The following is a 12,006-nucleotide window of genomic DNA, read 5'->3' as shown; positions in this document are numbered from 1 at the left end:
ATCACCAGCCAGGCCTGCCTGTCAGTTGCCATATGAGAAGAAAGATACACCTCCAACAGCAAGGCCTCTTTCTCCAGTCTGTCCCCCCTGTAATCTGGACTCCGTTAAAAAGAGTTAATACTAGCAATCAAGGATCCCCTCAAAAAGGCCTTAAAGGTATCCCAAACAAGAGGCGGGGCAGCCGGGGAGCGCTAAAATTCAAAATTAATAATAAAAAGGAATGATCCGAGATCCCCCTAGGTAAATATGTATCAACCACAGCAGCCTGCATTAATCTCTCAGAGATGAGTCCCAAATCAATTATAGAAAATGCATAATAAGAGGTAGAAAAACAGGAGAAACAAACTTCTACTGGGTGCTTCAGACGCCACACATCCACCAGATCCATTTCACCTGTCATACCAGCAAATTTTGATATCCTAACATGCGAGGAATCACTGACTCCTTCCACCTATCAATAACAGGATCTAGCACAGCATTAAAATCACCACAGCAAATCACCACAGCAAATCACAGGAGTATCTGGGGACAAAGAGATAAATTCACTACCTTACCTCAAAACCTCATTGTTGTAAGGGGGCGGGATATACACAGCCATCAGATTTATAGAAGTAGAGTCAAAAATGCCCCTCAAAAAAACAAATCTACCCAATGGGTCAGGTTCCACCGCCTCCAGAACAAAATTAACTCTTTTAATGTATAAGGAGAGATACCTCCCTGGACTGACTGTTGTGAGTAGCATGGTAAGCCCATCCAACCCATGGTTTCTTAAGGGCCAGGAGTCTACAACCCTCTAAATGAGTCTCAGTAAGGCATATAACATCTGCATGATATTTCTTTAGTTGGGACATAACCAGAGACCTTTTAATTTTGTCGTTAAGGCCACGAACATTCCAGGTCACAAACTTTACAGAACTCGGCTTCCCATTTGCCATAACACTAGGGAATACATATAGAATAACACAGCATAATACCCATCCCTCCAAGCCCAGACGGACACCCAGCCACTAGACAGCCACAGTAATATACATAGAATCCATGTATTTTGATATTTGACAGTACTTGCATACAAAAACAACATAATACTGCATTGAACAATTGTAACCCTAAATCAACCTACCCTATTCCAACCAGCCACCTCCCTGTATATCCACCCCCAACTTAGATATACCTGAAACCCACTACAACTATAATCCATCCCTTCAAACAACCTATACAGCAATCCCTATGTATGTATGGAAACGCTAATATATACCTCTATCGGAGGAGTGGAGACCAAGGCCCTTTAATCAAGGGGGTCCCCAGCCAATATATCCACACTGCTACTCCTCCAGTTCCCCACAACCATCCGGTCAGTAAATACAACATATCAGGGAATATTAGACATATGGTTTCCTTCCCCTTCTTCTTTCTCCCCCTTCCACTTTTTTTTAAAAAAACAAAACACAAAAAAAAACACCCTACTCTTGAATAGCAAAATAGTGTCTAATCACTTAGATGACAAAAACTAATGGGAAAAACAACTTATGGAATCATAAACAGAGTATTCTATATACTAGAGAGCCATCTTAAACATTGTGACTGTAAAATTCACACACCGGTATATAAACCCAGAAAAGGAACACATTGAAAACAGTTCATTGCAAGAAGCCAGTACATCACCAGGAGTATTATCAGTCTGGGCAAGGGCCTCTAGGTGCTCTTCTATCCAGCCAGGAAGTTGCCTTATTCGGCGATTCAAAGAAAAGGGTAGATCCATCAGCAATCATACGCAGTCTGGCCGAGAAAAGCATAGCATATGGTAGCTGCATCTCACGAAAGCGCCGCTTCACCTGTATGAACCGAGCTCTACTTTTCTGTACATACACCGAAAAATCCAGAAACATCGCCCGCCACTCATTGGTTTTGATACATTAAGGAACCCTTGAGCCTAGCCAAACGAAGAATCGCATCCCGATCTTTATAACGAAGCACTTTGGAGATGAATGTATGCGGCGGTGCACCAGGAGGCGGCCTCTGAGTAGGAATACAATGTGCCCTCTCCACAGAAAACTGAGCAGTGAACTCCTCTGCCAAACGTCTGGACCATCCAGTTCTCCAGGAAGGATTCAGGAGCATCTCCCTCTGCCCTCTCAGGAAGACCCACCATTCGGATATTACTGCGTCTGAGGCGGCCCTCCATGTCTGAAATCTTTTGTTTAACCGACACCATCTGAGCCTCCAGACCAGCGATCCTATGAGGTAGAGGAGTTGTGCTGCCCTCAAGAATGGATATACGCGCCTCAGTCTCCGCGACCCACTCCCAGATCTTCTGAAATTCCTGCCTCATCAACGACAGGCCAGCCTGTTTCTCTCCAATCTTGTCTGTTACGTCTTTTCAGAGGCAGCAATAGCTTTCAAGACCTCCTGCAGGGTAACACCAGCATCCGCCGGCAATGTTGAATCCCTGGAAGACAGATGTTTGTGGCTCCAGCACAGGAGTCTCTCCCGAGGTTTAGATGAACTGGAGCGTGCATATTTCTCCAATCTACTAGCTGCAGTAGAAGTTGCAGAGTGTTCACCCATGGCAACACCTCTATATATAGATATCAATAATTTTTTCCTCTCTCTCTTTTTTTTTTTTCTTCTATTTTTTCTTCCTTTTCTCCTTCTTTTTTCCTTTCTTTTATCAAAAGGTGGTATACAGGTGATTCTTGACACAGATGAAACTTACAGAAAGGGCATCCAGACCCCAGATGAACTCGAAGCCAGTAATCACAGGTCACACTAGAATATAGCTAATGCAGTGAGAGGGCAAGGGAAACTTGTGTTATAAAGACGGCACCCTCATAGGGGGAATTCAGAGAGAAAGAGTCATCCAATAGATTCCAAAGATCGAATTAGACAATGAAGCCAGGAGAGCTGCCCCTGTGTACAACAATAATGCCACAAAAGACTTTTGATCTCGCCAGATCCACAGCAAAGCAGTAGCAGAATGAACAGCCCAACACCCAGCGCCTCACATCCATCCCCAGATCTCTGTATACTGTCCCGTCTTCTGCAGGCACCTCACAAGATGGCGGCGCGGCTCATCCAGTGGCGGGAAGATTCGGATATCCCTGCTCTCACTGTCCTCTGTGTCACTAGCCATCAACCAACTCCCTGATGCTTCCCACGTGGGGGAGAAAAGGCGAACAGATAAATAGATCCCCGTTCCACTTTAACATTGCACGGCTGTGCCAGTTGCAGGGACCGCAGCACCTCCATCACCGCCGAAGCCGACCCAGCTCCAGAGACAAATGCAGGTAACAGAGCACCCCGATCCACCAGCACTATCGCGGTCTTGATCGGAAGAAGCAGGGACCGGTCCACCACAGAACCTCCACAAATAGAATAATTTTACAAAGCAGCAGGATGGCTAAATGGATATTTAGGCTGGGGAGCACAAGCGCACACGTCCTACTCCATGCTCGACCAGGCCACGCCACTGCTTTGCTCTCTTTAATGACTCAGGCCCTTAGTAATGTTTCTCAAACCATTCCTGAACAATATTCGTAGTGTGACATTGCGCATTAGCCTGCTGAAAGAAGTCATTGCCATCAGGGAATACTGTTGCCATGAAGGGGTGTACTTGATCTGCAACAATGTTTAGGTAGGTGGTAAGTAACAACGATATGAATACTAGGACCCAAGGTTTTCCAACAGAACATTGCGCAGAGTATCACACTGCCTCTGCCGGCTTGCCTTCTTCCCATAGCGCATCCTGGTGCCATCTATTCCCCAGGTAAACGACGCACATGCACTGGGCCATCCACATGGTGTAAAAAAAAATGTGATTCATTGGACCAGGCCATCTTTTAAGATTGCTCCATGTTCCAGTTATGGAGCTCACGTTTCCATTGTAGGTGCTTTCGGTTGTGGGCATGGGTCAGCATGGGCAATCTGACCAGTCCTTATCTATGCAGCCCCATACACAGCAAGCTGCAATGCACTTTGTTTTCTGACACCTTTCTATCATAGTCAGCTTTAACTTTTTCAGCAATTTGTGCTACAGTAGCTCTTCTGTGGGATTGAATCAGACGGGCTACTAGCCTTCACTTTCCATGTGCAGCAGTGCTCCTTGGCGCCCATGACCATGTTGTTGGTTTACCAGTCGTTTGTCCTTGGATGACTTTTATAAGGTGCAGACCACTGCATTCCGGGAACATACCAGAAGACCTGCCGTTTTGAAGATGTTTTGACTTGGTTGTCACAATTAGGCCGTAGTTAAAGTGGCCGACATCCTTAGTCTTTACCATTGTTTCTGATTTGAACACATCAACTTCAAAAACTGACTGTTTACTTGCTGCCTAATCTATCCAACCCCTTGACAGGTGCCTTTGTAGCAAGATAATCAATCAATGTGTTATATATATATATATATATATATATATATATATTCTAATATATATATATATATATATATATATATATATATATATATATATATATATATTCTATTGTATATACATACACACTTTTATATTACTCTGCAAGAGCTACAGTATGTAACTATATCACATTGAATGACTGGATATAAATGTCTTTCAATGTTCTTTTCTAGGTGTTTCCGGAAAAAGCATTCAAATATGTGCCAACCATATCAAATTGATTGCACGTCCACAATGGGCTTTATACCAGTATCACATTGACTTCAATCCACAGATGGATTCCAGACGCCTAAGGTCGGCTTTACTTTTTCAGCATGATGAATTGATTGGAAAAGCGCATGCTTTTGATGGAACAATATTATTCTTGCCCAAGAGACTGAATAAGGTAAAAAATTGAGTCTATTTAAAATATATCAATTGAGGACCAATTTTAATTGAATACGCTTCTAAATAGAGCAGCCATTTCAAGTAAGATGCTTTTTAATTCTTTCTCTACTAAAAATCAAAAGGGTTACAGAGCAGATGATATGATGGTTTCTGTTTTCACCAGAGAATCTACATTACACTAATATTTGTATGATTATTGCGTTCAATGTCATGTTCTTAAGTTTAGTTTTTCTATTGCTGTAGTTGGATATGTTAGATAATACAAAATTATTTTTTCCATAGTAAAAAATTATTTGAGCCCTATTTCTTACCTGCTCAGGGGTAGAACTGCAACTGAATTCCTCTCCTGAACCTATGACACACACCCTTTAACCCCACATTTAGTTTTTATTAGTTCTACCCTAATATACAAAGGCTTATGGGACTACTACTCTTTAGTGATGGTGCAGTTTACATTTTATTTTTGGGTGAGTGTATTTTTCACTCATCAGGGTTTCACCTTCTGCTTCCTCCATGCCCTGATATATCTCAGCCATGAGTTATGTCTACTGTATCGTTCGCCCGTTAGTCAAATCAGTAGCTAGGACCAGGAGGCACATCAGAAGATTTATCCAGCTCTTAATGTTGCACCCTATTTACCTGGAGGTTTAATATGGGGTTTCAGGGTGTCTCATACTGTCTAGTCTAGAATGTGAAAACAGTATATTATTTTCCTGTGCCATGTGCTAGATGCAAACCTGTAACGGGAGGACTGTTTGTAGATTGCACTGTGTGTTTCTACAAGGGCAGAATTAATAGAGTTTTGTCTTTAAAGAATTACACAGGTCTCATATTAAACTCTTTGCCCTGAGTACTCTATGTGGTTCAGTGATCTCCCTATCTATTCTTTTTGTGGAGTAATATGACTCCTCTTTTGTAAGGTGAGTTTATATCCAAATAGAACTTTGGCATTATATTATTATTATTATTATCATTTATTTGTTAGGCGCCACAAGGTATCCGCAGCGCCGCACACAGTACTAACAGTAGACTATACAGGGTGAAACCATACAGAACAATGAACAAAATGTACCAATACTTCAGAAACTCCGGCCAGTCAAATGCAGTAAAGACGGAGCGGAAGAACGGGTATGGAGACAGGAGGGGAGGGGGCCCTGCTCATACGAGCTTACATCCTAAGGGAGGGTAAACAGACCAGGCACAAGAGGAGCCAGTTGAGGTAAGAGGAGAGAAGGGAGGACGAGTTAAAGGGAGGAGATGGGGGTTAAGTAGATGGTTGGTAGGCTTTGAGGAAGAGGTGAATTTTGAGTGCACGTTTGAAGGAGCACAGAGTAGGAGAGAGACGGATGGAACGAGGAAGGCCGTTCCAGAGAAGGGGGGCTGCACAGGAAAAGTCTTGGATTCTGGATTGGGAAGAGGTGATAAGAGTGGAGGAGAGGCGGCGGTCGTTGGCCGAGCGCAGGGAGCGGGCAGGAGTGTGAATGGAGAGGAGGTTAGAGATATAAGGGGCAGTAGAGTTGGAGAGAGCCTTGTTAGTGGTGGTGAGGAGTTTGAAAAGGATTCTGTAGGGGAAGGGGAGCCAGTGTAAGGCAAGGCAGAGAAGGGAGGCAGAGGAGGAGCGGCGTGAGAGGAAGATGAGTCTTGCGGCCGCATTGTGTATAGAGCGGAGGGGGGAGAGACGGGAGTGGGGGAGGCCAGTGAGGAGGAGGTTACAATAATAGAGGCGGGAGATGATGAGTGCATGGATAATAGCTTTGGCGGCATCCTGAGAGAGAAAAGGACGGATGCAGGCGATGTTGCGTAGTTGGAAGCGACAGGCTTGGGCAAGGGAATGAATGTGGGGGGCAAAAGAGAGAGAGAGGAGTCGAGGGTGACACCCAGGCAGCGAAGTTGGGTGACAGAGGAGATGGTGGTGTTATTGACGACAATAGAAAGGTCATGGTGGGATGGGAGTCTGGGCGGAGGAAAAACAATGAGTTCAGTTTTAGAGATATTGATTTTGAGAAAGCGCTCGGACATCCAGGAGGAGATGGCAGAGAGGCAGTCGGATACCCGAGCGAGGAGGGTGGAGGAAAAATCAGGAGAGGAGATATAGAGTTGAATGTCGTCAGAATAAAGGTGATACTGAAGACCGAAGGAGGAGATGAGAGCACAAAGGGAGGAAGTGTAGAGCGAAAAGAGTAGATGGCCAAGAACAGAGCCCTGCGGGACTCCTGCGGGGAGAGGATAGGGGGAGGAGGAAGAACCAGACGTGGATACAGAGAATGAGCGATTAGCGAGGTATTGAGGCAAACCAGGCATTGAACAGAACCAGAGAGGCCGAGAGAGAGAAGAGTTTGCAGCAGGAGGGGGTGGTCCACGGTGTCAAAGGCTGCAGAGAGGTCAAGGAGTATGAGAACGGAGAAGTGATCCTTGGATTTGGCTGATAGGAGATCATTAGTAACCTTGGCCATGGCAGTTTCGGGAGAATGGAGGGGGCGGTAGCCAGATTGGAGAGGGTCAAGGAGGGAATTGTCCGTGAGGTGCCTGGTTAGGCGGCTGCAGACAATTCGCACAAGTAATTTGGAGGCATAGGGGAGAAGAGAGAGAGGGCGATAATTAGCAAGAGAGGTGGGGTCAAGATTGGGTTTTTTGAGGATAGGAGAAATAAAAGCGTGTTTAAAAAAGGAGGGTACTACACCAGAGGAGAGTGATAGGTTGAAAAGGTGTGCTAGGTAAGAGCAGGCAGTAGGAGAAAGAGAGCGAAGGAGGTGAGAGGGGATGGGATCGAGAGGGCAGGTAGAGGGTGGAGAGGAAAGAATAAGGGAGCGAACTTCTTCACCGGTTGTAGAGCTGAAGGAGCACCAGAGTTGGTTGATGGGGGGAGGTGAAGCAATGAGGGTGGCGGGAGAAGGGGAGGAGGAGATGTTCCGTCTGATGGCCTCAATTTTGGAAGAGAAGAAAGTGGCGAAGGCAGAAGCGGAAAGGGAAGGCGGGACAGACGAGGGGGGGGGGAGAGGAGGGAGCTGAAGGTGGTAAAGAGGCGGCGGGGATTACATTGCTACTAAATTCTAATTGTATACTGACTTAATGTTTAAATCTCAAACTACTAGCTTGGCAGTGTTGTATTAGCAAATACATGGTTTATAGTTATAAAATAAATACGTATGGGGTAGCAAAAATGTTATATTTATAGAAGAACATAAATTAAATAAAAAGCTTAATTAAACTGAGAAGAAATCAGTGAGGACCTTTGGTGGGAATGATGCTTTGGTACAGATGGGGTACCAGTTGTTATGAGCGTTTTTGTCACTACCCAATAACGATTGTCGAATCTCGATATGTGTTTCCAACGCACAAAGATTTGTTCTCAAAAAGTAGCAGAAGATATATCTTAGCGAAATAATAATAAGTACAGCCGTTACTTATCACAGGCGCTCTGGATCCAGTGAACAATCATTCAGTCCTGAAGTCTGTGGTCTAGGTGACTGAACTCTGGATGAGGAGCTGCTGCTTATATGCAAACAGAGATACAGTAAAACAATGCAAAGGTGTGGCTTGCTTCTATTGGTCCAGGCATCAGGAGGGTCCAGGGGGTTGCAGATCATAGGCTAGTTTAAGCTCAGGAATCCAAAGGAGGGGGTCATCTCTCCAGGGGATGAGCTCTGATCTTCCCGCCAAGATTACTCATCATAATAGTCCTTAACTTTAATAACTTGCGAATGCTCTCTGCGATTCCTTCGCAGAGTGAACCGAACAGTTGCAAATGTGAAGAGGGTTAGTATGATACCACACATGACTAGATTCCTTCAACGTGTACCATATGTTTTACTGATATACCTATAACTTATAATATTAAATATAAATACTACTATATTTCGACATAAATGACTATGTGTTGCAACTACCATTAATGTGTACTATTTTACAAGTGTGCGTGTTTGTGCGAATGTATGTAAAAGACTAAATACTGTTGTTGCCACGTGTTGCAGTTGCGTACTCCCTTCCACGCCGTAGCGTGCCCTTTTACATCGTAGCGTACCGTACGCATCTTTTCAAAGACAACCAAGTTCGCTCGATTTTAATTGAAATAACTTTATCCAATTTGCTGACTTCGACACAGTCTACTTGAGATGAATGTAGCTATTCGGTAAGGTATTGCATTTGTTATTTTTAAAACACGTTCACAGGTCTTTAGTATATATTAAAAATATACAATGTTATGCTATACTCTCAAAAAAGACTCGGCACAGGGGTGAAAAAAAAATCTTGATTTCAAAGGGGTTAATGTGGTCAACAGATATACATGGACAGATTAGTCAAGATTTTTGATAATTCATATAGATGACAAATTTAAAATTGGTGGGCATCACTTTAGAATTAGATTACAGTTACAATGTATTTGGCCTCATCATTTGGACAGTGATCATGGACAATAGCCTGTTTGAATGGGGCGCCGTAATTTATCAGCAGTCTTTGTTGGGTTTCTGGTCAATATCTATGTCCTACAAGCAGTTTACATTGATCTTTATCATTGGATTGATTTTTGCAAGGCTGGCTCACTTGGATTTATTTAGACAGTGCAACTGTAGACATTTATTATGTAATATTATTATTGTAGATCTGTAAGGTGCCACAGTGCTCTACAGCACTGCACAGTAGGGAAACAGGACATAAATAAAACAGGGACACACAAGGCAGAGAAAATAAACGCAGACATGAAAACAAATGGTATGGAGGACCCTGCTCATTAGAAAGCTTACATTCTAAGTGGATGAGGACACACTTGAAACAAATAAATGTGGCTTAGAGTGGAGATTGGTTTGAGGGTGTATTAGTGTGAATAGTATTATCGAGAGGCAAGCCATAAAAAGGAGATGGTTTTTCAGAGAGAATATTTCACTTTCAGTCACTTGTATATCAACCGGTGGAGAACTAGTAGTGAAGCATTTTATAATCAACCAGTAACTGTCTACATATGTCACTGTGTGTGCAGGACGCACAGTTTTCTGATTTTGGTAACATGTCTGCATGGAGACCTCTTCTCACCCTGTATGTCTCTTCCATTTCACTTTTTCTCTTTCCTGCCATTGGGGGACACTGCACAAATGGAATTTCGTAGGTGGATTTGGAGCTTGGGCAGTTTAAATCTTAAACTGTTGAAGGAAACCGCCTCTCCTACTATGCCCCACCCATGGGAGCCATCTTAAGTTTTAATTAAGTGCCCTTTGGTGTACAGTGTTTTTCTTAGGGCTCTTGCCCTTGTCTTTTTTTTTTTTTTTACTTGTTCTTTATCGTTCATGTTTTTACCAAATTTCTGGTAGATTGGGACGCCCGGTGGAAATATCGATGGTGAAAAGTCCGACAAGACTTATCTCGACATCTAGAGGGCAAACCTGTTCTTCCCGACGCTCTTACAATCACGAATGGTGTAAAAAGAGACATCCAACAATTGCGATGAATGAAGACGCCGGCAGCAGTAAATGACGTCACTTTCACAAATGCAACGCTATTATTCCTGCTGTTAAGGGGGTAATGGAAGGAGGCGTCAATGTACAATGTAGAAGCCTTTTTAAACTACATTGTCGGGGTAAGTGTTGTCGGACTTTTCAGCATCGTATATACAGTATCCAACCCAGGACACCTCAGAGGGAGTGAAGGGGCTGTCGCCAACCTTCATTCTGTGGTCCAAGATCAATGCAGAGTAGCTGTTAGGCTTCCCTCTCTCCAGAACTTTGCCAGCTCCTCACAAAATTTGTTTGATAGCTGCTGCGACGAAGCTCCGGCAACGATCAGTGCTGTACCCTAGCAATGTGCAGCATCTCTCAGTACTTAGGGGATGACTGCCGAAGCTGATCTCCTTCAAGGAGAAAACTGCTTTAGCGGCTGGAAGCAGTAACTTTAGCTCGGTGAGTACCCTCCCTCTGTAGTGGAGGGGGACATATGCAGCAGGAGGCTCCTGCTTGTTGGTTAGCGGGCTTTCTCAGCGGAGTCTGCCGTTTTTCAACTCTCCCTAAAATCGAGCAGATCGCTTTCAGAGAGAGTACAACTAGGCCTTAGGCAAGATTGCATGACACGTTTCCTGTAAGGATGGAAGGTTGCTAGAGGTTCAAGTGCTTGAATGACAGCCAAAACTGTAAGTAGATATCATGCTTCCATTTTATGCAGATTCTGTGCCCTTTAGTCTAGTGCTGTTATTTAAGGAGGCTGTATTTAAGTGTGCTAATACCACCTTTTGCAGACAGTGTGGTAGGCACTGTATTTACTTATGGTATGATTTTTTTTTTTGTAATCGTGGTGTATGATATTACACTAGTCAGAAACTGTCCGTGTATTACATTTTATCTTGCGGACACACAGGTAAGCACAGCTGCAGCAGATCTCCTTTATTGGAGAGACCAGTTTATGCAGCCATTCGGCCAAATCTGTGAGTAAAAGTTTTTTTTTCAAAGAGGACTTTCAAGGCTACAGGGTCCACTGGAATGTGTGTGAAACACTATGCTTGTGCCGCATGTACTACTGGATTATCTTGTGGACACACAGGCAAGTGCCACTGCAACAGATTGCCTTTATTGGAGAGAACAGCTTGTGCATCAATAGTGGTGAGTAAACTTCTATGTACGACATAGAGGATTTCAAAGACTCAAGGATTCACGGGAAAGTCTGTGCAACACTAGTGTGGTTGGCACAGTTCTCTGTTGGGATCTAATTCTCTGCAAACAGTGATACGATTTGCTGCACTTTTAGTGTTCGTACCTCATAGTTGAATTTATATATTGTTTTCTATTGAAAAATATAGTTAATATATATAAGGAGCTATATATAATATAGTGCCTTATCATATACTATTATTATCAATAAGAAAGTGGGGGTCTGGTGCATGCTACTATTTCTCTGTGTTAAAATTTTTCTAAGGCTATGAAAGGGAATTGCAAACCTGAAGGGTTTGCTGGAAAGTTGCTGTAACATTATGTTTGTGACAAATTTAATTCTAACCTGTCTTATGGAAAGACAGGCAAGTGCAGCTGCAGCAGATGTCCTTTCTAGGAGACAACTGCTTGTACGGTCATAGCGATAAAGTGGTGAGTAAGGCAGGCTTCCGTAGCGGAGATGCCATTTTCCCTTCACCTGCTGTGCTTCCTCATATAGAATAGTTTTCTCACAAGTTAGCTGTAACGCTATACTTGTTTGCTGCTTCACACTGTCCTACCTTGCTTAGGCTTGAGTAGTG

General features: G+C 43.5%; 1 protein-coding gene across 1 annotated transcript in view; it reads left to right on the top strand.

Moving 5' to 3' along the window:
* Positions 1 to 12,006, top strand: part of PIWIL1 (piwi like RNA-mediated gene silencing 1) — a 240,637-nt gene that overhangs the window by 50,419 nt on the left and 178,212 nt on the right. The window contains exon 5 of the mRNA XM_075176746.1: positions 4,583 to 4,794. Coding sequence (XP_075032847.1) covers positions 4,583 to 4,794 — 212 coding nt within the window. The remainder of the gene's footprint in view (positions 1 to 4,582; positions 4,795 to 12,006) is intronic.

This window comes from Mixophyes fleayi, chromosome 1 (assembly GCF_038048845.1).
Source record: "Mixophyes fleayi isolate aMixFle1 chromosome 1, aMixFle1.hap1, whole genome shotgun sequence".
NCBI lineage: Eukaryota > Metazoa > Chordata > Amphibia > Anura > Limnodynastidae > Mixophyes > Mixophyes fleayi.
Note: the sequence above shows the minus strand (reverse complement) of the source record. Positions and strands in the feature narration are given on the sequence as shown.